The 27,589-nt window shown below is 44.6% G+C and overlaps 1 protein-coding gene across 1 annotated transcript; it reads left to right on the top strand.

Annotated features, from left to right (window-relative positions):
- Positions 1 to 496: 496 nt before the first annotated feature.
- Positions 497 to 27,589, top strand: LOC144489859 (NACHT, LRR and PYD domains-containing protein 3-like; the record flags this gene model as incomplete). The annotated part of the gene is made up of 6 exons (XM_078207695.1): positions 497 to 668; positions 755 to 820; positions 12,108 to 13,893; positions 19,933 to 20,019; positions 25,608 to 25,778; positions 27,419 to 27,589. Coding segments are annotated over 6 exons (2,453 nt in total), but the record flags the coding sequence as incomplete, so codon positions are not given.

Genomic DNA, 27,589 nt, shown 5'->3' on the forward strand with positions numbered 1-27,589 from the left:
CCATCTACCTCCGTCTTAGAATTGGTCCATGGCCTTTTCAGAAAGAGAGTTCCAAAGACTTATGACCTTTTCCTGGGGGAAAGAATGCCTCATCACCTCAGGATTTCGGAGTAAATCACAGTGACGCAGCAGGAATTGAGAGAATAAAATGGATCATTTTGTCAATCAATAACCAACCAGATGTCATGTTGGACTTGAAGGACAGACAACTAATTATATTAAAATACTGCAGATTCTCAGTGATTCCTCACTCTCCTGGAAATATGTTTTTGATTCTACTTTAGTTTATTCTAATTTCTTTATCGTTAATGGCTGGAATGAGATGTGAAGTGAATTTTCAGTCCATGTTTATTATGGATCAGGACCCGGCCCAGTGACTGATTTCTGAGCTGAAAGCAACTGGGAAATCCCATCACTGAGCAGATCCTTTCCTTCTCATTCTCAGTGTTTATCTTTCACTCTGCGTCTCATTATTCTTCATCACTATTCTTCATAGAAAGTCACTGAGCTCGTGGATAATGGAAACCGGGCGGACAGTTCCAAACTTCTGCTCAATCTGGTGATGGAAAAAGGATCTCGGGCTCGAAGGGTGATGTGGGAATCCTTTGTGAGAATGCGTCATGGAGTCCCAAAGCTGGATAAAATACTGAAAGAAATACAGGAGCTTGGTACGGTAAAATCACACAGCGATTTTAATTTCCCATTTAAATACTGCCGGTGTTACTGATTTGATTTCATGAATTTATTTAAACAGGTTCTGATGCATTCGATGACATGAACATTGCACAAGGTTTATCTGAATTGCCCAGTCACCTGGAAGGTAAGGGATGAAATTGAGAATGTAAACCATTTCACTTCTGAGAATCAGAATGATTAATTACAGCCTTTGTTTAAGAGGTTGTCAAAAACCTGAGAATCAGAAAGTCAAAGGCTGGGGTAACAGGGTTGAACATGATTGGGGTTTTGTCATTGATCCTCAACTATGCAGAGATTCAAATTGCAATTCATAGAATTTTTCTTGCATTCTGTTAATACATTGCCATGGCATCTTTTCACTTAATCAGCTGCTGATTTCTATTATTTCTGATGTCTTATACACTTTACAGAATCTTGCTACACTATGAATCTTATACAAACCTTATGTGTGTGCATGAATGGTCTGGATGGCAAAGAGTAGAGCCTTGAGCCAGAAGTTAAGGCTTATCTGCACTGGGGCGGCACGGTGGCAAAGTGGTTGGCACTGCTGCCTCAGAGTGCCAGTGACCTGGGTTCAATCCCGGCCTCGGGTGAATGTCTGTGTGGAGTTTACACGTTCTCCCCGTGTCTATGTGGAACACCTCTGGGTGCTCCGGTTTTCTCTCTCAATCTGAAGATGCGCAGGTTAGGTGGATTGGCCATAGTAAATGTGTGGGGTTACGGGGATAGGGAGGGAGGGATATGGAGGCCTTGGTAAGATGCTGAATTGAAGAGTTGGTGCAGACTTGAATGGCTGAATGGGCTCCGTCTGCACTGATGGGATTCTATGGATCTATGGAAATCATTCTAAACAAACACAAACCAAAATACTGAGCAGGAAAATCCCAGAAGGTCCATCAAACAAAGATAACAAGGGTTCAAGCATCATGGCGAAAGACATCTTCCACTGGTGCCTCCCAGTCCAAATCCTGCCACTAACAATGACCACACAGTCTTCTTGGAGCAGCAAAAATAGAAATGCCCAGAGTTGATATGGAAAAATGCTGTGTTTAATATTCCCCTCTAATCCCTCAGCTGATTGTTTCCAATCGTGCAGATCACGTTGAACCATTGTTCCTCATATGCACTTCTCTTCCACATGATGCAGTCTCTGTGCCAGACAGGATTCGTCTGGCTCCCTCTTTAGAGTCAACACAGCTACTCGAAACATCTTACAGAGGCTCATAGTTCTCTGGAGATAACGAAACGCTGAACATCCACTCTATTCCTGCATTTACGTAGTTCAAACATGTGTTATCAGGTCTCACACAATTTGATGACTGGAATCATCGATCAGAAGGGATTCTATATCATTCAGATATTGATTAGACCTCTTTCAATTAGAGTTTGTATCTGTACTTCAAAGTAAATAAACCATGTAGCTGAGCTTCGCAAAGTTGTTAACCATTTTTGTAGCTTTCTTCTGTGACTTGTCCACTCTATGTTGAGTGTGAGGTGATTCACTTTGGAAGGAGTAACAGGATTACAGAGTACTGGGCTAATGGTAAGATACTTGGTAGTGTGGATGAGCAGAGAGATATCGGTGTCCATGTGCATAGATCCCTGAAAGTTGGCACCCAGGTTGATAGGGTTGTTAAGAAGGCATACGGTCTGTTAGCTTTTATTGGTAGAGGCATTGAGTTTCGGAGCCATGAGGTCATGTTGTAGCTGCACAAAACACTGGTGCGGTAGCATTTGGAGTATTGTGTACAGTTCTGGTCGCTGCATTGTAGAAAGGATGTGGAAGCATTGGAAAGGATGCAGAGGAGATTTACTAGGATGTTGCCTGGTATGGTGGGAAGGTCTTATGAGGAAAGGCTGAGGGACTTGAGGTTGCTTTCGTTAGAGAGAAGAAGGTTAAGAGGTGACTTAATAGAGGAATACAATATCAGAGGATTAGATACGGTGGATAGCGAGATCCTTTTTCCTTGGATGGTGATAGCTAGCACGAGGGGACATAGCTTTAAATTGAGGGGTGAGAGATATAGGACAGAGGTCAGAGATAGGTTCTTTACTCAGAGTAGTAAGGGCGTGGAATGCCTTGCCTGCAGCAGTAGAAGACTTGCCAACATTAAAGTCATTTAAATGGTCATTGGATAAACATATGGATGATATTGGAATAGTGTCGGTTAGGTGGGCTTTAGATTCATAGGTCGGTGCAACATCGAGGGCCGAAGGACCTGTACAGCGCTGTAATGTTCTACGTTCTATGTTGGGGGGTAACATCAACTGTGCACACTATCCAGGTGTGATGTGAGCAGGAAAGTGTGCAGGCAAAATCATGTCAGAGAAACATAGAAAGTAGGAGCAGGGGTAGACCATTCGGCCCTTCGAACCTGCTTTACCGTTCATTATGATCATGGTTGAACATTCAACTCATTAGCCTGATCCCATCTTCCCTGCAAATTGTTTGATCCCTTTAGCTCCTGGAGGTATAGATAAGTCTTTCTTGAAAACATACAATGTTTCAGCTTCAAGGTTTTTTGTAGTAGTCAACTTCATAGACTCATGACTCTCTGCATTTCAGTCCGAAATAGTCGACCCTGTATCCTCAGACTGTGATCCCTCGTTCTGGAAATCCCCGCCATCGGGTACATACTACCTACCTCTATCCTGTCTAGTCCTATTAGAATTTAGGTTGCTACGAAATCCCTCCCTTATTCTTCCGAACTCCAGTGAATATAATCCTAACTGACTCAATCTTTCCTCATACGTCCTCATACCAGGAATCAACCTGGTATACCTTCTCTGCACCCCGGCGGGGGCGGTGCCAGGTTGGCAGGGGGCAGGGCCGGGTCATTGGGGGTGGGGAACTCCCAGGAATCAGCCTGGTATACCTTCTCTGCACCCCGGCGGGGGTGGTGTCAGGTGGGCGCCAGGTCGGCGGGGGCAGGGCCGGGTCAGCGGGGGTGGAGAACTCCCAGGAGTCAGCCTGGTATACCTTCTCTGCACTCCCTTTACAGCAAGAAAAACCTTCCTCAGATAAGGAGTCCAAAACTGCATGTAATATCCAGGTGTAATCTCACCGAGTCCCTGTAGTTGCAACAAGACATCGCTGCTCCTGTACTCGAATCCTCTTGGTATGAAGCCCAACACACCACTTGCCTTTTTTACTGCCTTCTGCACCAGCATGTTTACCTTCAGTGACTGGTGTGCGATGACAGCCGGGTCTCGTTGCACATCTCCCTTAATCTATAGCCATTCAGATAGTAATCAGCCTTCCAGTTTTTGCTACCAAAGTGGCTAAGTTCACATTTGTCCACATGATACCACATCTACCATGCATTTCCCCACTTAATCAGCTTCTCCATATGACATGGAAGCATCTCTGCATCCTTCACACAGCTCACCCACCCGCCCAGTTTTGTGTAGTCTGCACATTTGGAGATATTAGATTTAGTCCCCTCATCTAAATCATTAATATATATCATGAATAAGTGATGTTGTAGTAATTGGTATCAGCCTTTTAATTGATCACAACTTTATCTTTCAAGTAACTAGACCAAGTCACAGAGTTCTCTTTATCAGCTGTTTTAATCATCTACGTAGTGAAGACTCTGGAAAGTCATGGGTCACAGTCTGTCACTAGCCAGAATACAGAATTCCTAAATACAGAAGCAATTATAGCCTCAAATTCAATTCTAGGTAATTAGCATATTCCAATCACATTTTAGGAGTTACCTCAATCCACTCAGTTATTGATTAAGCTCACATCATTCAGAGATTAAAACCAATCACAGTCCCCTTAAACTACTGGTTTTGGTGCGTATCTGAAAACTTTTATAAGAACTTTTTTTTCATAGCAGCTTGGGTGACATTAACCCTTTCATTGGTCTCCCAGCACCGATCCGTGCAGTATCCCAATAGTCACAGTCTGCTATTTGGAAAAAGACCCAGTTATTGCTACTCTGTTTCCTCCCTGCGAGCTTATTTCCTGTCCATCTCAATACACTGCTCCCAAATCAATGTGTTGAATTTTACAGGCTCATCTCTTACCTGGGGCCGTGTCAAAAGCCTTCTGAAAGTCCAAATAAATCACAACCATTTACTCACCTTCGTCACCTCTGCTAGTTGCTTCCTGGAAAAAATTCAAGTAGATTTGTCGAGCAAGACTTCCACTTCATATATCCATGCTAACTGTCCAATCCTGCCACTGTTTTCAAGTGCTATTAATGAACTATAGCACTTTCCCCACTACCAATAGAATGTTCCAGAAAACTATTCCGTATACACTCCAGGAATTCCTACTCGACGTTATTGTGTTTGATTTCACTTGGCCAGTCTATATGCAGATTAAAATCACACACAATTACTGATGTTCCTTTATCACATGCATCACTAATTTCCTTTTAAATACCATCCCCAACCTCACCACTACAGTTTGTGGGTCTATCTACAATCCCCATTAAAGTATGCATAAGTTCACAAGATATAGGAGCAGAGTTAGGCCATTCTGCCCATCCAGTACGCTCATCCGTTCTATCATGGCTGATATGCTCTTTATCCCCATTTTTCTGCCTCCTTCCCATAATCCTTCACTCCCTTACCAATTAAAAATCTGTCTAACTCCTTAAATGTACTCACTGTCCCAGCATCCACCGCACTTTAAGGCAGCGAATTCCACAGATTCACAACCCTTTGGGAGAAGGAGTTTCTCCTCAACTTTGTTTTCAATTTGCTGCCCCTCATCCTAAGACTATGACCTCTCATCCTAGAATGCCCCACCAGCGGAAGCATCCACTCCATGTCTACTTTATCAATACCTTTTATCATCTTGAACAGCTCCAATTTGATCTCCCCTCATTCTTATAAATTCCAGAGAGTATAGGTCAATCTATTTTAAATCTCTCTTCATACAACAAACCCCTCATTACTGGAATCAATCTCGTGAACCTCCTCTGAACTGCCTCCAATGCCACGACATCTTTCCTCAAATACGGGGACCAAAACTGTGCACAATACTCCAGGTGCGGCCTCACCAATGCCTTGTATAATTGCAACAACTTCCTTACCTTTCTATTCTATTTCATTCACTTTCTTTATTATCTGCTGTACCTGCATGCTAGTTTTCTGTGATGATGTGGAGATGCCGGCGTTGGACTGGGGTAAACACAGTAAGAAGTTTAACAACACCAGGTTAAAGTCCAACAGGTTTATTTGGTAGCAAAAGCCACACAAGCTTTCGAAGCTCTAAGCCCCTTCTTCAGGTGAGTGGGAATTCTGTTCACAAACAGAACTTATAAAGACACAGACTCAATTTACATGAATAATGGTTGGAATGCGAATACTTACAACTAATCCAGTCTTTAAGAAACAAAACAATGGGAGTGGAGAGAGCATCAAGACAGGCTAAAAAGATGTGTATTGTCTCCAGACAAGACAGCCAGTGAAACTCTGCAGGTCCAGGCAACTGTGGGAGTTACAAATAGTGCGACATGAACCCAATATCCCGGTTGAGGCCGTCCTTGTGTGTGCGGAACTTGGCTATCAGTTTCTGCTCAGCGACTCTGCGCTGTCGTGTGTCGCGAAGGCCGCCTTGGAGAACGCTTACCCGAATATCAGAGGCCGAATGCCCGTGACCACTGAAGTGCTCCCCAACAGGAAGAGAACAGTCTTGCCTGGTGATTGTCGAGCGGTGTTCAATCACCAGGCAAGACTGTTCTCTTCCTGTTGGGGAGCACTTCAGCGGTCACGGACATTTGGCCTCTGATATTCGGGTAAGCGTTCTCCAAGGCGGCCTTCGCGACACACGACAGCGCAGAGTCGCTGAGCAGAAACTGATAGCCAAGTTCCGCACACACAAGGACGGCCTCAACCGGGATATTGGGTTCATGTCACACTATTTGTAACTCCCACAGTTGCGTGGACCTGCAGAGTTTCACTGGCTGTCTTGTCTAGAGACAATACACATCTTTTTAGCCTGTCTTGATGCTCTCTCCACTCCCATTGTTTTGTTTCTTAAAGACTGGATTAGTTGTAAGTATTCGCATTCCAACCATTATTCATGTAAATTGAGTCTGTGTCTTTATAAGTTCTGTTTGTGAACAGAATTCCCACTCACCTGAAGAAGGGGCTTAGAGCTTCGAAAGCTTGTGTGGCTTTTGCTACCAAATAAACCTGTTGGACTTTAACCTGGTGTTGTTAAACTTCTTACTGAGTTTTCTGTGACTCAGATCCCTCTGCACCGGAGCACCCCGAAGTGTCTCCCCATTTAAGTACTAAGGCGCCTTCCTATTTTTGAGACCAAAGTGCATGACCTCACACTTTTCCAAGTTAAACTTTTGCAACCTCTGAGCCTTTTCAGCACGACCCAAAAGGATTACACATCATAGCTAATATCCTACCTCATTATTAACCTAATTTCCTCTTTAACCAGCAAACCAGCTCTATCATCTTTTCCTTTTTGACTCTCCTTCCTAGATAGTGAACACCACTGGATGTCCCATCGCTTGTCACCCTGCAGTCATTCCTGACGACATCACACCTGTTTGCATCTAGTTGCACGATTAATTCATCCACTTTATTTCAAATTTTATGTGCGTTAAAGCACATAGTCTTTTTGTCAATTGTCCCGTTCCCACTGTGTGTTCATTGTGGCACTGTTTGATTTTGGCCCTTGATTTATCTGCCTATCACTTTTCTTATTCCCCTTACTGTCTTTTTTTAACTTGTCCATGAAAAATGTTTGACTCTAGAACGTGGGAGGCAACGTATCATCCAGGAATTTTGTCTGTGACCACAGAAGGGCCTATCTATTTCTCTTACAATTGAATCCCTGATAACGATTGCATTCCCATACTTTTTTCTCCTCTATGCAGCAGGGCCAACCCTGGTGCAACAGATTTGTCTGTTGCTGCTTTCCCCTGAGAGGTCATTTCCAAAGCGGTATACCTGATTTGCAGGGGAGTGGCTACAAGAGATTCCTGCACTGCCTGCCTTGTCCTCCTGATCTGCCTGGTCGTCACCCATTCCCTTCCTGCCTGTTGAGACTTACCTTGCGGTGTCACCACCTGTCCATAAGTGTAATCCTCAATACTTGTGGATGCTCCATAGTGTCCCAGCCGACCTCCAGCTCTAAAACATGGGCTTCCAGCAGCTGCAGCTGGAGACACTTGCTGCACATGTGGGCTTCCTACATGGAACACGAGGAGCACACCACAGCTTTGAGATCTCCTGTCATGACCTAGCCCTTTACCTTTTGAAAGATATCTAAAATTAAATAATATCAATTACTCTACATCGCTTCTTCCCGGTTCCTTGTTCCTGCATAATGGCAGGGACAAACGAGAAACCACAAAATAAAGACTTTAACAACCATAAGTGATAAAACCAATAAAAACATACCCGATCATACTTACCCAATCAGCTGCTTCCCCTGGCCCCGCACCATTTTTGAATCCTGATGTCAACACAGCATCTCCAAACTCCAAGCTGGTGTTCAAATTTCTCACTGATGCTGCTGACTGTCTGTCCCAGTGACCCAGTGTCTTCCTCTCGCACTCTCCTCGAGGTGCTGCTGACTCTGTCCCAGTGTCCTACTCTCTCTCTCTTCTTTAGCTGCTGCTGACTGTCCCAGTATTCCAGTGTTCTCCCCTCTCACTATCCTCTCGGTGCTGTTGAACGTCTGTGCCAGTGTCGTCCTCTAACTCTCTCCTCTAGGTTCTGTTGTCTGTCTCAGTATCCCAGTGTTCTCTTCTCACACTCTCTCCCCTAAGGGCTATTGAATGTCTGCCCCGGTGTCCTCTGCTCTCACTCTCCTTTAGCTACTGCTTCGTTATCTAATATCGATTGGTTCTGTGAATGTAACCCAATGTCGTGTTACCTTTAGCTACAGATTCTCAACATTGATCACAGACCTCCAGTGATATGTGTATGCTGGCACTGAGATCTTTTTCTGTCTCTGTGTCTCAATATCTTTCGCGCAAAGAATCCATCTGTTCAATATTGGCTCGACCACTATGTATGAGATACATCTATCTTAATATATTGTTTTGTGAATCTGTGGAATTGGCGACCCTGAGGTGCTGGGGCAGTGAGTAAATTTAAGGAGGAATGAGACATATTTTTAATTGGTAATGGGGAGAAGGCTGGAAAATTGAGATAAGGAGCACTTCAGCCATGATCGAATGGCGAAGCAGACTAGATGGGCCGAATGGCCAATTTCTGCTCCTATATGTTAACTTATGAACAATGTGTGCCCACTGCTATCACAGATCTAAACTTTTCTTTATCTCACTGCCTTCTACCATGTAAACCATTGTATTGTTGGCATCTGCAAACTTACTGTAGACATCACGTTAATGCTGCAAGCCCCTAGTTCATATGTTAAACCTTGTTCAGCTCTTGAATATCAGACTGTGAGGAGTAGAGAGTCCCGGGCTAACATTTTTAATAAAACTATGGATGTGGAAATCTGTAAAAACAATAAAAAAGTGAGATAGACTTGGTTTTGGCAGTACCTGGAGAAAGAACGATAGTTAACATTTTGAGTCCAATGTGACTGAGTTCTGAGGTACCGCCATATGGAATCAAAATGATAATTACTGTCTCCATGGATGCTGATCTTACCCAATATTTTCTGTTCAGATCATTTGTGACATGTCTTCAAGCCAAACTACATCTAGTCCACTAAGTTTTAGTTGCAACATTGAAGACGATTCCTGAAGCAGAGTTTCAAATTTCCACTAATCTCACAACATTCTTTGGTGAGGAAACCTATCAACGGCTTTCTAAAAGTCTAGGGAGACAATGTCCACCGTATTTCCATCATTTATGATTCTACTCACTTCCTCAAACTCCAGCAAGTTGGACCTTTTTCAGTTCTTCTGTGAATTCTAATGGTCTCTTCCCTTTCCCAGTGATCATAAGGAAAACTTTATATTATCCCTTGCAATGTCCACTTGGTAACGGACGTCTGGCTGGTCGACTTGCAGTTCCCTAGCTCTGATTTTCCCCACGTTAGGGCTAAACGTGGAAGTTTATTGTGAATTTCTAATGTTTCATAAAGAATAGCTCTTATTATCCCTTCCAGTATCTTCCCAATAACAGTGGTCAGGCTGAGAGGCCTGTACTTCCCGGGCTCTGATTTGTTCCATTTTGAACTGTAGGGAAAATGGTGAAGAAATGAGGAACATTGGGGGCGATTCTCCCAAAAGGGTTCTATGTGCTGAATTGGCGGGAAACTGGTATAAATGATGATTGTTTTTTCAGTGGGAGTTCACACTCTAATCTTCCACACTCTGTGCAATGCAGAGGTCACAATCGTGAATCTCATTAAAAGTTTGGGGGGTGGGGCCTATTCACACCAGAGGCTGACAGTTCCTGACCTCTGCGCATGCGCAGTGGCCCCGAACTGTCAGCCTGCAGTTTGCTGGTCAGCTCGACCGCTGGCCAGCCACGGGACCCACGTAGTGCTGCCCCTTGGGTCCCCCGCCCCTAACGCCCCCCCCCCCCACTTCCCAAGCCAGCCCCGAACCCCTCCCCCGCGATCTTCTCCGGATCTCTCTCTCTCTCTCTCTCTTCCCCCCCCCCCCCCCCCCCCCCCCAACCAATGGGAGGCAGACACCCTAGTCCCGCCCAGCAGACGCCCCCCCCCCCGCCAAAAGAAAGCAGAAACCCCGCCCACGGAGGCCGCTAGGCCCTCCCCCTTGGCACTGCCCCATGCCTGGTTCTTAGTGCCAAGGTGCCCTGTGGGCATGGGCACTTTACCCATTAGGCAGTGCTGGGAGCACAGTCTGGCCCTGCCACAGTCCCCATACCCAGGGGGTAACAACCTGAAGCCACCCAACCCCCTGAGGGGCCCCAATTGCACCCCTCCCTACACTCCAGCGGAGCCTCCTGTTAGTTCCCTGAAACTGGGGAGCGAATCTGAAGGGCGCCGGAGTGAAATTGCACTGACGGGCGTGGGAGATGCTTGCGGGTCCGGAGGCTTCAGTCCCAGGCCCGCTAATAACTTTAAAATAAGGTTAAAATAGATTAAAATCTCGTACCTGTTGTTCCCACTGGTTTTCAGCGTGGTCCCCACCTTGCTGGATATCCGGCACTCTGAGATGCGTGCGCGTCGGGAATGCATGCTTGAATCCCACAAATCAGCCCACAAGCGATTGTCCCGGCCCGCCGTGCTAAAAATTTAGAGCGTTGGGATGGGAGAATCGCCCCCAATAATCTTTACCATATCACAGAACAGATTGAGAGGTCAGACAGCCTTTGATAAAAATGATGATACTACAAGTGTTCACACAATTGAACATTAACCTGAAGAATGTCTCTGAGGAAAAGGGAATATTTAGGCTTAATACAAAATTACTGGTTAGTTTCCTAATGGTAGTTAAAGAGAGCACATTACTCTACTGAAAGGATAATCCCTTAATTCAGGGGTTTCCTTCAAACCCAATGTAAGAACGAAGATAAATACATTTTCCATTTCCCAAAATTAGGTGAGAGGAAACAAGAAACATAATTAACCATGAATTATAATTATTGTTAAACAGTTCAAATGAGCTGTGAATGTTTCCTATTACACTTAGTAAAGTAGCTCCTTGTTCTTTTTCTTGTTGCCATCATGGCAGAATGGTTATCAAAACACAGTTAATGTATCTACACGTACAACTGCTGAAACATAGTTATTGATTACTGAAATACACTACAACAAAGGGATGGGTATTCTTTGAATTCTCTGTCTGAAGGCAGGTTTGAACCACGGCTGAATGATCTCCGGCACGGGTAAGGCAAGGAGTGAGGTCCCGAATTTGCCCCAGATACAACGGGGATCGGACCCCATGCTGCTGACACAATATGGCCCACAATCTGACCAACTGAGCCAACCGGCTCCCCAGTAACATGGGTGCCAGGCAACAGCCTGATAGAATAGGAGAACTTTCCATGTTCAAAACTGTTGGTATTCCAATGCTCACACAGTATGAAAGGGAACCTGTTGAAGGAGGGATGTAGTCACAGTGAGACTCCTGAACAATTACAATCTCCATCTCCCATTCATATCCAATATCCCATTTACCATTTCTGCAGCACATTGGGAACACTGACTAGTTCGCAGACTAATGGACCCGAAAATCGTCTGTCATGTAACCATGATCCTTGCAGACTCCCAGTGAGGTGTCTGTATTAAGGGCAGGTTGGAAAGCATTAACCATCAGAGAGGAAACATCACCTTCATAAAATGGAAATTTATGGAAATATTAGAGTTAAGTCACGATCTGAAACTTTAATTGAAAATTGGTGCTTGTGAAGCGAGGTTTCCAATAACTTAATTTCAATTCCTGCACAAACCTTGACTGACACTGTAAAGTAAGTCTAACAATTCAGAAAAGATGGTATTTTAATGCAACTAACAATTCTCTCTGTTCTCATTGAAGATCTCCAACAGAAACACAAGGAGACACTCCGGGTACAAGCTGGAACACTGACAGTGAACACTATCCTCATAAAGGAGAAGGTTAAGATTTTCCAGCTGGTTGATCGATACGCTGAGCTAACGGTTATTTCTACTGTTCGAGATCGGGCACTTGTCGAACATGAACTGCTGGCAAGAGGCCAAGACCATGAAGAATGGAGAGAGAAAGATCTCCGGAGAGAACTGGAAAAAATCCGAACTGATCAATTGTTCCAGAGCAGCTTTTCCCAGACGGGCAGTTTGCTGCAAAAAATTAGGAGATTATTCCACCAATCCCATTCAAGATCCAAATCTGGGAGTTCAGCAGCAGTGAGTGGAGTGCCGGGAATTGGAAAAACAACAATGGTACAAAAGATTGTTTATGACTGGGCCACTGGGAAAATATACCCACACTTTCAATTTGTTTTCAGTTTTAAATTCCGGGATTTGAACACTATTAACTGTAGAATAAACCTGAGGAATCTGATATTGGATCAGTATCCTTACTTTGGGGATATTCTGGGAGAGCTCTGGAAGAACCCAGAGGGATTGCTGTTTATATTCGATGGTTTGGATGAATTCAAGGACAGGATTGATTTTGCCGACAATCGGAGAAATACAGAACCTCAGTCCATGTGCACAGATCCTGAAATCCGGTGTGAAGTGTCTGATATTGTGTACAGTTTAATACAGCACAAGCTGCTCCCAGGATGTTCAGTGCTAGTGACCAGCCGCCCCACTGCATTACATTTATTGGAAAAGGCTGACATCAGTGTTTGGGCTGAAATCCTGGGATTTGTTGGTGATGAACGGAAGGAATATTTCAACAAGTTTTTTGAAGATCAGACGGTGGCAGCAGCTGTTTTCAAACACGTGGAGGAGAACGAGATCCTGTACACCATGTGTTACAACCCTTCCTACTGCTGGATCCTCGGTCTGTCACTGGGTCCCTTCTTTACACAAAGAGACAGGAAACGGCAGCAAGTTCCCAAGACCATCACCCAACTATATTCCTACTATATTTACAACATTCTGAAAAACCATGGCCGAGAGATTGAAAACCCTCGTGATGTGTTACTGAAGCTTGGTGAGATGGCCTACACAGGAGTCTCCAAGAAGAAGATTGTGTTTCGAAATGAAGATTTGATTGAGTACAATCTACAACCTTCCCAGTTCCTGTCTGGGTTCCTGATGGAACTTTTGGAGAGAGATGTTTCTGCCCAGAGTGTGGTTTACACATTCCCACACCTCACCATCCAAGAGTTTGCAGCTGCACTCACACAATTCCTGACTCCAGATCCCGGGGAGATCGTGAAACTCCTCAATGAAGCCCACAGCAAGGAAGATGGGCGATTTGAGATATTTCTCCGTTTTGTTGCTGGTCTGTCCTCCCCACAGTCAGCTCGACCCCTGGTGGAGTTTCTGGGTCCATTTCTTCATCAAACAACCTGTCGAGTGATTGACTGGGTGAAGGAGAAGGTTGAAGGGCAGATTGGAGACACAGAGACTGAAACTGGGAAGAGGAAGCTCCTGAACACATTCCACTACCTGTTTGAGTCTCAGAATAAAGCACTGGCTCGGAACACAGTGGGATCTGTGGAAAAACTTTCATTTAGCAGATTGCGACTGACCCCGATTGACTGTGCGGTCCTGTCTCATGTCATTGGACTCTGTGACACAATAAAACACCTCGATCTGGAGCGATGCTACATTCAGTGTGAAGGGTTCCAGCGGCTGGGACTCGGTCTGCACAAATGTCAGGAGTTGAGGTAACTGTTTGGTCTCATAGCGGATATTTTCATTGTCGAGAAGCCATTTCCTTTGTTCTAATAAAACAGAGGCATGTTCATTCGAGGACGTAAAGAGAGAAACAATGTCCAATCGTCACAAAGTGTGGGAGAATGGCACAAAGTAATAATACTCGTTTGGGAGCAGATGCAGATATGATGGGCCGATTGGCCTCCTTCTGAACCTGTAATAAATCTCGATTCTCTGATAAAACTACATCGTTTCGAGAAGGCAGATTTTCGTGGGCAATAAATGTTGGCAAAACCAGCGATGCCCACATTCCTTGAATGAATAAAAACATTATTGGGATGAATTTTAAATAATTATTGCTGTAAAGGCCTCCCTCCAAAATCTGAAAAAGGATCATTCCCTCTCCCAACAGAAACCATCTGATTCTGTACGATGCTATACAGAAATTAGTTTCTCTTGTTCGGTACAGCTTAGTTTGTGTTTTAATTATGATCAGGATTATTTTACTGCGCTCTACCTCTGTTATGTATTACAGTCGGTGTGTGTTATATTGGGACAATGTCCCTTTATCAGTCACGTGATCACTGGTGACATCATCAGTTCGGGTTGCTTTCTGAATGTCTGCGTTGCGCTGCCTCTACTGGCAGCCTCTGTGAAGTCCGTCTTGCTTCCTGGATTAACTGGTTGTAACTGAAACTCAGTGCTTCTATCATTCATTGTGGGCCTCTGAATAGAAGCAACCATTCTTTTAAACCTCCATAACTCTTACAACGTCGTAAACCTTAAATTAAAATGTAGGGACAGTTTAAACTGAAACCAAAAACCCGCAGGCGGGTAGCTTTGTTTAACATGAAGTGAAATTAAAGTTTTGGCCCTTTCTGAGCTCACAAGCACAGAAACACAAATTAAACTTAAACTCATGAATTATTGTCCACTGCCCACAAACATAAATTATTATATAACAGTAAAGCCCAAGATGCTGTGTTCTTTATTAATTGCTACCTACACTTGCCCTGCTAACGGCAATGATCGATGCACATATACATCCAGTCCCTCTGATCCTGCAATCCGTTAACAATTCTACCGATTATTTTATATTGCTTATTCATATGACTCAGATTTCATCTGATGATTTTTGAATATCCATGTCCACCACATCAACAGCAGAACCACCATTGACCCTTTCGGTTGCATCTTCCAATTCACAAAAGTATAAATCCAATCGCAAGCGGCATTTATTTTTACCAACCAATTAATTTAGTTTCCTCCGTGTCGCTATTAGATTTACCATTTCCCTTTTGAACTAAACGTGTACTGGCTCAGAGTAGCTGAATGATCAACTCCCCTCCGACCCTCGGCTAAGTTTAACACTACTGCTCCAGCCTGGAGCCGCAGACTTGACTAAAATGAATTTAGGTTGTGGTTACTGGTTCCTGGCCCCCTCTTCATCCACTCCAACAAACTGAGATAGCTGGGAATTGAACCCGTATCAACTGCTTGGAAAGCAATGATGCTCACTATTATATCACCATCATTGCATTTAGGGACTCGTTGTGTTGGTGCGCACAGTGCTGTGCGAAAGAGTGTCCCAGGACATTTGACCCAGTCACTGTGAAGGGACGGCAATATATTTCCAAGTCAGGATGGTGTGTATTTTTGAAGGAAACTTCCAGATGGTGATGTTTCCATTTATCTGGTCTTTCAAGGGATAGAAATCACAAGTTTGGAAGGTGCTGTGTAACGGGTCATTGGGAGTTGTTGCACTGCATCTTGTCGATGGTACACACTGCTCGCTCTATCTCTGTGGTGGATGGAATGAGTGTTGAAGGTGATGGGTGGAGAACCAGTCAACAAGCAGAGTTATCCTGGATGGTGGTGACCTTCCTGAATCTTGAGCTGCACTCATGCAGACAAGTGGATGGTATTCAATCAAATTCCTGACATGTGTCTTGTAGAAGGTGGAAATGTATTTGGAAGTCAGGAGGTGAGTTACTCTGCGCAGAGTTCCTGGCCTTTAATCTTCTCTAAAAGCCACAGTAATGATATGTCTAGTCTGTTTCTGGCCAGTGGTAGCATCGAAGGTGCTGGTAGTCAGGATTCAGGTGATGATAATCCCATTGAATGTAAAGTGAGATGATTGTATTCATTCTTGGTGGAGATGGTCATCTCCTTTGAATATTGTTCAAGCCTTGCTAAATATGGACAGGTCCTGCATCACTGTCTTGCGGAGTTGAGAATGGTGCTGAACGTTGTGCAGACTTCAGCAAACATCTGCACTTCTGACCTGATGATGGAGGAAGTGTAATTGATGAAGCAGCTGAAGATGGTTGGGCCGAGGACACTGCCCTGAGAAATTCCTGCTGTGATTTCCTGGACATGAGATGACCCTCTCTTCACCCACTCCGACAAACTGAGATAGCTGGGAATTAAACCGTATCAACTACTTGGAAAGCAACTATGCTTACAATTATATCACTGGAATTGCATTTCGGGACTCCTGTGGTGTAGGTGCACCCACAGAGCTGTGAGAGAGAGAGTTCCAGGATTTTGACCCAGTCACTGTGAAGGAACGATGATATATTTCCAAGTCAGGATGGTGTGTATCTTGGAAGGGAACTTCCAGGTGGTGATGTTTCCATTCATCTGCTGCCCTTGTCCTTCCAGGGATAGAAATCACAAGACTGGACAGTGCTGTGTAACGAGCCATGCTGAGTTGTTGCACTGCATCTTGTAGATGGTCCAACAACCGTAACTATCTTCCTTTGTGCTGGTGTTGCTCCAGACTTTCACTGGCTGTCTTGCCTGGAGACAATACACATCTTTTTAGCCTGTCTTGATGCTCTCTCCACTCGCATTGTTTTGTTTCTTAAAGACTTGATTAGTTGTAAGTATTCGCATTCCAACCATTATTCATGTAAATTGAGTCTGTGTCTTTATAAGCTCTGTTTGTGAACAGAATTCCCACTCACCTGAAGAAGGGGCTTGGAAAGTTTGTGTGGCTTTTGCTACCAAATAAATCTGTTGGACTTTAACCTGGTGTTGTTAAACTTCTTACTGTGTTTACCCCAGTCCAACGCCGGCATCTCCACATCGTTGCTCCAACCGGCAGAGAGGTTTTTTTCACTAATTTCCATTGACTTCAGTTTTTCTCTGGCTCCCTTTTTGCTACATGTAGCCATATGCTGCCTTGATGTCAAGGGCAGACAGTCTCCCCTCTCATCCTGAGTTCAGCTCTGTTGTCCGTGTTGGCATCAAGGCTGTAATGAGGTCGGGGGCTGAGTGTCCCTGAGTAAAAACAAGCTTCAAGTCAGATAGCAGGTCATTGCTCATTAAGTGTCACTTGTTAGTCTTGTTAGCCTTCCATTACTGTGCTGATGATCGAGAGTAGACTGATGGGGTGGTAAATGGACAGATTGGATTTGTTCTCTCCTTTTTGTTTACGGTCATATCTGGACAATGTCCCACTATTTTGGGTAAACATCAGTGTTGTAGCTTCACTGGAACAACTTGGCGAGGAACAGAGCAACTTCTGGAGCAGTAATCTTCAGTACAGTTACTGGAATATTGTCAAGATCTGTGGTCTTTGCAGTATCCATTATCTTTAACTATTTCTTGACATCATGTGGAGTGAATGGAATGAGCTGATATCTGTGATGTTGGGGCCCTCTGGATGGTTCAGCCACTGAAGTTAGTTACTAATATTTGAGCCATATCTTGTACTGATGTGCGAGTCTCCTCCGTCATGAGGATGGGATATTTTTGGATCCTCCTCCTTCTGTTCTTTCATTATGCACTCCATTCACAGCTAAATGTGGCAGGACTGCAGAGCTTACATCTGAGCCAAGGAAACCAGAATTTCCTGAATGAGGAAACCTGCTGCTGGAAAATCTCCAGTCAAACTGTCAGTGATATGAAACAGGATTTTCGGATAATCCTTTTCCTATGTGAGGATCTACCAGGAAGAGGGAACTCCCGGTAATTCCCGGAGATAGAACACTAGCCACACACCAGGATGATAGAGAGTGGGATAGCTTGATCTTGGTTTCAGATAAAGCTCGGCACAACATCATGGGCCGAAGGGGTGTTCTGAGCTGTACTGTTCTATGTACCTGCAGAAAATGTAGAGCCTGTTTACTGTGGAATGTAGCGGGAGACACCCCTCCCCTATAAACTAATCAAACAGAAACATTTCAGCTTTCTAATGGGAGAATAATCTTTCCTTTTGTAAAATCTAGGGGATGGACCTTAATGCAACAGTTAGCACAGTTTCACACTTTAACTCACCCTGAGATATTATACAGATGATACAATGTCAATAGTTAAGAGTTTTAACGACACCAGGCTAAAGTGCAACAGGTTTATTTGGTAGCAAATACCATTAGCTTTCGGAGCGCTGCTCCTTCATCAGATGGAGTGGAAATGTGCTCTCAAACAGGGCACAGAGACACAAAATCAAGTTACAGAATACTGATTAGAATGCGAATCCCTACAGCCAACCAGATCTTAAAGATACAGACAGTGTGGGTGGAGGGAGCATTAAGCACAGGTTAAAGAGATGTGTATTGTCTCCAGACAGGACAGCCTGCAAGTCCAGGAGGCAAGCTGTGGGGGTTACTGATGATGTGACATAAATCCAACATCCCGGTTTAGGCCGTCCTCATGTGTGCGGAACTTGGCTATCAGTTTCTGCTCAGCGACTCTGCGCTGTCGTGTGTCGTGAAGGCCGCCTTGGAGAATGCTTACCTGGAGAACAGAGGCTGAATGCCCGTGACTGCTGAAGTGCTCCCCCACAGGAAGAGAACAGTCTTGCCTGGTGATGGTCGAGCAGTGTTCATTCATCCGTTGTCGTAGCGTCTGCATGGTTTCCCCAATGTACCATGCCTCGGGACATTCTTTCCTGCAGCGTATCAGATAGACAATGTTGGCCGAGTTGCAAGAGTAGGTACCGTGTACCTGGTAGATGGTGTTCTCACGTGAAATGATGGCATCCGTGTCGATGATCCGGCACGTCTTGCAGAGGTTGCTGTGGCAGGGTTGTGTGGTGTCGTGGTCACTGTTCTCCTGAAGGCTGGATAGTTTGCTGCGGACAATGGTCTGGTTGAGGTTGCGCGGTTGTTTGAAGGCAAGAAGTGGGGGTGTGGGGATGGCCTTGGCGAGATGTTCGTCTTCATCAATGACATGTTGAAGGCTCTGGAGGAGATGCCATATCTTCTCCGCTCCGGGGAAGTACTGGACGACGAAGGGTACTCTGTCCACCATGTCCCGTGTTTGTCTTCTGAATAAACCTGTTGGACTTTAACCTGGTGTTGTTAAAACTCTTAGTGTGTTCACCCCAGTCCAACGCCGGCATCTCCACATCATAATAGTTAAGAAGCACAGGGAATCCCGAGCGATCCACTCTCACAGCTTTATCATTTAACTCCCAGTAAAATGTACAATTCTCAGAAAATCCTGGATTTATGTAACAGCAGAAATGATTTGAATTTCCAGAAACTTAGCAGGGTCAGTGAGATTCAGGAGGGTAATTCTGATGATCAAGAAATGAGACCAGAATGTGGAACATGTTTAAAAATTACTTGCTTGTTCACAGGATGTGGGTATCACCTCATCTAGGGGCCATTAGCAGTGGGAAATAAATGCTGGTCTAGCCAGCGACAGCCATATCCCATGGACAATTAAACAAAATATACTTTTTGAGAGGTGTAAAAGTGGTTTCCCCCAGTAGGCAAACCAGTGGGAGTTAATTGTTCAATTGTTTCAATGCTGACTATTGCCTTTTCCATTCAACAGAAAGGATTTGATATTATCTGATTTAATATTGTCACATTTATTAGTGCCAAAGCGTAACGTACATAGGAAAGGAAAGAGTCCAGAATTCAGTGTTACAGTCACAGCTAGGGTGTAGAGAAAGATCAACTTGGGTGAGGTATAGTATCGTAACTTGAATCAGGTCACCACTGGTGCTAAGTTTCTGACACAAAAATAGATTGAGCTATTTTTCTGCTGAACATTAATCTAAATTTAATGTGTTTCTCACTTTTTCCATTTAGTCTGGGTCGCAATCAAGTGGGAGATTCAGGAGTGAAACTATTGTCTGCGGCTCTGAGGAATCCAGAATGTAAAATACAGATACTGGAGTAAGTATCAGACTATGTGAGATTGTGTTAATAATCAGTGGATGTCTGACACTGTAAATTATTATCAGTGTCAGTAATAGTGTCATTAATAACCATTCCACATCATTCCTGTTAGTATTCGTGTCAAACACCACGGATTCACTCTGATTCCTGAAATCTTTCTCTCTCTGATCTCCAGTTTGGAGAGTAACAGCCTCAGGTATTCTCACCTCTGCTCTCAGTACAAACCAGTCAGTGACGTGTCTGAACCTGAGTTCCAATAAACTGCGAGATTCAGGAGTGAAAGAATTAACTAATCATTTATAATTATTTTCAAAACCGTTCATGAGAATAAAAAAGATGGACAAATCAATTAAATGTTTATAGAATTATCAAATATGGCTGGTCACATGTTCAGTTTAGTTTAATTTGTCATTCAGATTATAGATGTTTATGTTTGTCGGCTTCTCAGTTTGATTAAATGTAGGAAACTGCTGTGTATTGGTAAGGCAGATTACAAATTACATGGAATTCTGATGAGTTTTATCCTGAGGGATCCACTCTCAAATTTATGTTAAACGGCGATTAAGGAGCATCTTAAAATAGAATGCATAGGTCTGTACCTTTCATTTATAGGAAGCTGACAGTGGCTTTCCCCAGCAACCAGTGCTGTGTTATAACAACTCATTTTCTTTGCATATACTACCAAATGAGACTTGGGTTTACCTAAAAATGAGATGTGAACCTGGTGAAGCTCCAGCACACGGCCACCAGAACACAGAGCGGACCATATGATAGACGGAGCTCAATCACACCAAAACCAATGGATCAATCAGAGATCTGCTCTCTTGCCATATACAGTCATAAAAAATGCTGGACATGCCACAAAATGTTGGACATGCCGGTTACATTAGGCGACACGGTGGCACAGTGGTTAGCACTGCTGCCTCACAACGCCTGGTACCAGGGTTCAATTCCGGCCTTGGGTGACTTTGTGTAGAGTTTGCACATTCTCCCAGTGTCTGTGTGGGTTTCCCCTGGGTACTCCAATTTTCTCCCACACTCCAAAGACCTGCAGGTTCGGTTGATTGGCTATGCTAATTTGTCCCGAGGTGTCTCGGTGTGTAGGTTACGGGGATTAGTGGGCCATATATGTGGAGTTCCAGAGATAGGGCCTGGTTATGATATTCTTTCAAAGAATTGGTGAAGACTCGATGGACCAAAGGGCCTCCTTCTGCACTGTGGGAATTCTATGATTCTATAAACATGCCACAAAAATTCCATCATTACTGATGAGGGAACCCAGAGCATCAGTGCCATCTTCAGCCAGAAGTGCTGAGTAGAATGATTAATCTCGGCCTCCTCTTAATGCAGACATATTTTCCATGAAGCTTAACTCACACAGCCATTCAGTGTAATAAATCTTCACCATCTCCAGCACTGTTGCTGTTTCTGTGAATGTTTTATAATTTCCCTGGAGCCGTCACTACATGAAACAAAGGCATTGGAATTGTATTGACCTCATTCAGTGCTGTATTTCCCATCTCACATTCCCAGTGAACTGTTAAAGACCCAGTAATATGGTGAAGGAGTTTTTTAGTGATGCTCCATCTCTGAATTTCTTGAAAATACATACAGAACAAAGTGACCAGTAACAACAAAGTATAACCCTGTGAAACCCAAGGAAGCAACCCCACCATGGCAACCACTCCCATCCCTGCACTTTCCACTGAGCTGCAGGCAGCATCTTACTCCTCTCCTCTCCTCTGAGAATTTCGATGACCGTGGCCTTTGTGCTCGGATTTCCTGGATCCTGGAAGGATCCGGCCAACTGCGGGTCCTCTGCACAGATGCTGGCGTTGTCTCTGTCATCATAGCTTCATGAGGTGCTTGTGTCACAGTCGGAGCAGAAGAGGACCCACTGCTCACACCAGGGGCATCCTGAGAGGAGCTCCCAAATGCTGCAGGCAGCCGCTCCTCTATCCATTCAGGGCAAACTGGACCCTCCCTGCTCAGCTGGGGAGGTCCTGACAGTGACTCCAGGCACATTTTCCCACCCCTCCCGCAGCCCGTGTTCCACAGAGCTCATGGAGGTGGTGAGAACATACAGGTTCATGTGTATTTCCTGTGGGTGAGAGGCTGGATGTGACTCTCCATGAAGGTCACCAATCTCTCTGTGGAGGATGCTATTTGTGCTCATACCTAAGACATGGTAACACTGCTGGCCTCCTCCATCCTTTGAGTATGGATACACAGAGCCTTTGGAAACTCCACCGGATGTTAAAATACCTTACGCTGCAGCTCCAGTATCTGCTGCATTGTTAAAGACTCCAGTCACATTTCATCTTCCTGAAGCTGACAATGACCTGTCCCCTCGCGAGTGTGAGTGAACTCAGCTATTCCTGCCTCCGTCAGCTGCTCGGATTTGTGTGTGCTGCTCTGTGCTGCCAGATTGTAACCCCTTTGCGAATCGTGTGAGGCAGTATCTGCTCTGGTGGAGGATATGGGGAATAATGTGACAGAGCACCCTCTGTGAACCCCTCCTCCTCTTCTGAGGTAGACACTTGTCTCCCTCTCGAAGCAGCTGTTGATTTGTGAGAGAGTGAAGAATGTTAGAGGGTAATGCACATTCCAACATGTCCTGGAGACTGTTCCTAATGTGGAGATGCCGGCGTTGGACTGGGGTAAACACAATAAGAAGTTTAACAACACCAGGTTAAAGTCCAACAGGTTTATTTGGTAGCAAAAGCCACACAAGCTTTCGAGGCTCTGAGCCCCTTCTTCAGGTGAGTGGGAATTCTGTTCACAAACAGAACTTATAAGACACAGACTCAATTTACATGAATAATGGTTGGAATGCGAATACTTACAACTAATCCAGTCTTTAAGAAACAAAACAATGGGAGTGGAGAGAGCATCAAGACAGGCTAAAAAGATGTGTATTGTCTCCAGACAAGACAGCCAGTGAAACTCTGCAGGTCCACGCAACTGTGGGAGTTACAAATAGTGTGACATAAATTCTGATTCTAGGATCGCATGATAAAGACTCAGGAGGAAAAAAGCAGAAATATTTATGTGAATCCTTCGCGACACACGACAGCGCAGAGTCGCGGAGCAGAAACTGATAGCCAGGTTCCGCACACACAAGGACGGCCTCAACCGGGATATTGGGTTTATGTCACACTATTTCACATAAATATTTCTGCTTTTTTCCTCCTGAGTCTTTATCATGCGATCCTAGAATCAGAATTTATGTCACACTATTTGTAACTCCCACAGTTGCGTGGACCTGCAGAGTTTCACTGGCTGTCTTGTCTGGAGACAATACACATCTTTTTAGCCTGTCTTGATGCTCTCTCCACTCCCATTGTTTTGTTTCTTAAAGACTGGATTAGTTGTAAGTATTCGCATTCCAACCATTATTCATGTAAATTGAGTCTGTGTCTTATAAGTTCTGTTTGTGAACAGAATTCCCACTCACCTGAAGAAGGGGCTCAGAGCCTCGAAAGCTTGTGTGGCTTTTGCTACCAAATAAACCTGTTGGACTTTAACCTGGTGTTGTTAAACTTCTGACTGTTCCTAATCCAGAGCTCCATGTGTCCAATGGAGGACACACAAGCACCCGGTTTTGGACTCAGCAGCAGAGTCTCTCCTGTGCCCATCCATTCACTCACTCACTCTCTCTGGATCCACAGCCCATCTCACCATCAGCGATTGCCCACCCAGCATCCAGGTCTCCCAGCTCCAGCACTGCATCTTCCATTGGCATAAGGATGACACAATCCAGACACTGTCACTCTTAGCTCCTTCTCTGACATTGTGTGCCATCTTCTACAAGCACATAAATTTCCATTGTTACTCACCTATCAAAGACACACACAAGCCTATGGTGCTGCCAGAGTGCCCATCATGGGACCACCGGGATGGTCACTCAGTGTCGGCAGTGCAGCAGTCATCTCTGACTGACCGGAACCCTTCACAGAGAGGCTGACATGTTTCTGAAGATTGATGCTGCTGTCTGGGCATTGCCAGTGTCTGGGTGGAGATGTTCTTTCCACAATTTCTCTTTCATCCTTATTCACATATCAGTCTGTAAGTTTAACGCTCACGTTGTCAGAACATATCAGGTTATTGATCCTTCTGCCTCACTGCAGCCACGTGCTGCCTGCTCTGGCCCTCGGCAGTTTCTATCCAGACTTGTTTCGGTTGATGTGACAGGACTCGTCCTCCAGTCCGGAGGGAACAAAACCTCCCTCCAAACCGATATAGCCTTGAGAATTTCCAGGGTAGTGTCAGGGAATTGAGTTTAATCTGCCATTTCAGCCCTTTGTTCATTAACCTTCAGAGCCTTTAAAAGTGCTGCTGGCTGCCTTTAAATCTGGTGCCAGCATTGCCTGAATGGGGTCTTCCCCTGCAGCGAGTGGTTAAGCTCTGGAATGCACAGGGTTTTGGGGGAATGCCACTTAGTGCTTTTCTCAATCGGAGAGTCAGTGCAGACACTGGGCCGAATGGCCTCCTTCAACAATTCAGTGATTCTGCCTGTGCTGCCTGAGTGCACGGATTTCCCGAACCTGTCAGATATTTATGTGCCCATTTTGGCAATAGTGTGGAGTTGGTTAGTTCAGTTGTCTCGGTGTCTCGAGTGTCATGTAGATGACGCTAATGTTGAGGGTTTGGTCCTCGTACTGGCTGTGGGGTTCATGGAGTCCCACCTCCTCCCATTGCCCCACATTTACTAAGTTGTGTCCCTGAAGCTACATGTAACTAATTGTCTCTCCATTGGAGAGAAATATTAATATTTCATTGAGCGCTATGGCTACTAACACTGTCCACACTGCAACATCACCAACTTCCAGTTGAAATATCGATACATTTCCAACCAATATCTTCACAGAATTCTTACGGAGCGCAATGAGGCCATTTGGCCCATCGTGTCTGCACCAGCTCACCAAATTAGCATTAGGAATTTGTGTCATTCCCCAGCGTTTTTCTCGTATCCTGGCCCATTGTTTATATTCAAATAATCATCTAATTCCTTTTTGACTGCTTCAATGCAGCCGACCTCCACCACACTTCCCGGCTGTGAATTCCAGTCCCGAACCACTGGCCGTGTGAAAAAGGTTTCTCTCTCATCATCTTCAACCCCACCACACACTCCATTCCTGAGCCACTGACCATCCCATGTCCCTCCCTGTGACTCAGGGTAAGGACATGGGAATCCTGTGCTCTTCCCTTTCACCATCATCCTTTTTGACATTTAATCACTCCGACACTTCCATTTTGTTCTTTCCTTGTCACCCGCCCATCCCCAGCTCCCTGTCACTTAAAACAATTGAATTCACCGCTATTTCCAATTTCTAATTTTAGCTAATTGAACTGAAACTAAATCTGTTCCTATCTTCACAAATATTGCCTGACCTGATGAGAATTTCCTACATATTTATTCATATTTCAGATTTACAGCATCAACAGAATTTTTCCTTCTGTATGAAGTGAAGTTGTGTTTCTTGATTGTCCCGCGCTTTACATTATTATTGTTAATGATCTTATTCTTAAAAACACTGTGGATTTACCCTGATTCCTGTTATTTTTCTCTCTCTGATCTCCAGTCTGAATGTTAATGATCTCTCAGATGCTTGTGCCGAGGACCTGGCCTCTGCTCTCAGTACAAACCGCTCACTGATAGATCTGAATCTGGGTGACAATAAACTGGGAGATTCAGGGGTGAAACTGCTGTCTGTGGCTCTGAGGAATCCGGACTGTAAAATACAGAAACTGCAGTAAGTAGCAGACTGTGTGAGATTGTGTTTATAATAACTGAATATTCAACAATATAATTTCACCACTGGTATTTGTATAAAAAACACTGCCCATTACTATTGGCGTCAGTTATGAATAAGGAAAACTGCTTTTCCTCTGACTCCTGTTGCTTCTCTCTTATGGGTGGCACGGTAGCACAGTGGTTAGCACTGCTGCTTCACAGCTCCAGGGTCCCGGGTTCGATTCCCGGCTCGGGTCACTGTCTGTGTGGAGTTTGCACATTCTCCTCGTGTCTGCGTGGGTTTCCTCCGGGTGCTCCGGTTTCCTCCCACAGTCCAAAGATGTGCGGGTTAGGTTGATTGGCCAGGTTAAAAATTGTCCCTTAGAGTCCTGGGATGCGTAGGTTAGAGGGATTAGCGGGTAAAATATGTGGGGGTAGGGCCTGGGTGGAATTGTGGTCGGTGCAGACTCGATGGGCCGAATGGCCTCCTTCTGCAGTGTAGGGTTTCTATGTTTCTCTCTGATCCCTGAGCAATGGGATGTCAGTCCCACAAATCCTTATGTTGAGGGTGTGGGGGAATAATGTTATGGTTCACCCTCTGAGGTTCTCTCCTCCTCCTCAGATGTGCACAGCTCTGCCCGGACACAACATCCATTGATTAGTGAAAGGGGGGAGAGTGAATAGATAACAGTAAATGGAGGACAGGACATGGTGGTGGAGTCTTGCTGTTAGTAACAGATGTCAGTACAGCAGCGAGAGGTGAACTTAGTTCCAATGATCAAGATGCAGAATCAGTTTGGGTAGAGATAAGAATTAACAAAGTTAAAAGATCACTTGTGGGAATCTTTTATAGGCCCCGAACAGTATTCAGAATCTTCGACACAGTACACAGGAATATTAATGGGGTCTTGTAAAAACATTCTGCAATAATCACGGGTGATTTTAACATTCATGTACAAAGAAGAACAAAGACCCATGCAGCACAGTAACAGGCCCTTCGGCCCACCAAGCCTGCAGCAACTCTTCATTCTTATTCAGACACAGTACTTATTGCTCATACGCGGTTTCTATTCCTCTGTTCATCTCCCGTTCATGTTTCTATCAAGATAAACCTTGAACATTGGGAACGTGCCTGCTTCCGTCAACTTCACTGGCTGTGCATTCGAGGCACCAACCACTCTCTATGTGAAAACTTTCCCCGCACGTATCCTCTAAACATTTCCCCTCTTGCCTTCAAACTGTCCCGTCTTGTAGTTGACCTTTCCACCCTGGGGAAAAGACTCCAACTATCAACCATATATCTGCCTCTATCAGTCCGGCACTTCCATTTTGTTCTTTCCTTGTCACCCATCCATCCCCAGCTCCCTGTCACTTAAAACAATTTAATTCACTGCTACTTCCAATTTCTAAGTTTCGCTAATTGAACTGCAACTAAATCTGTTTTTATCTTCACAGATATTGCCTGACCTGATGGGAGTCTCCAACATATTTTATTCATATTTCAGATTTACAATATCAATAGAATTTTGCCTTCTGTATCAACTGAAGTTGTGTTTCTTGAATGTCCCGCGCTGTACATTATTATTGTTAATGATCTTATTCTTAAAAACACTGTGGATTTACCCTGATTCCTGTTATTTTTCTCTCTCTGATCTCCAGTCTCTATCGTAACACGCTCACTGATTCTTGTGCCAAGGACCTGGCCTCTGCTCTCAGTACAAACCGCTCACTGATAGATCTGAATCTGGGTGACAATAAACTGGGAGATTCAGGAGTGAAACTGCTGTCTGTGGCTCTGAGGAATCCGGACTGTAAAATACAGGAACTGAA

This window comes from Mustelus asterias, unplaced genomic scaffold (genome assembly GCF_964213995.1).
Source record: "Mustelus asterias unplaced genomic scaffold, sMusAst1.hap1.1 HAP1_SCAFFOLD_2612, whole genome shotgun sequence".
NCBI lineage: Eukaryota > Metazoa > Chordata > Chondrichthyes > Carcharhiniformes > Triakidae > Mustelus > Mustelus asterias.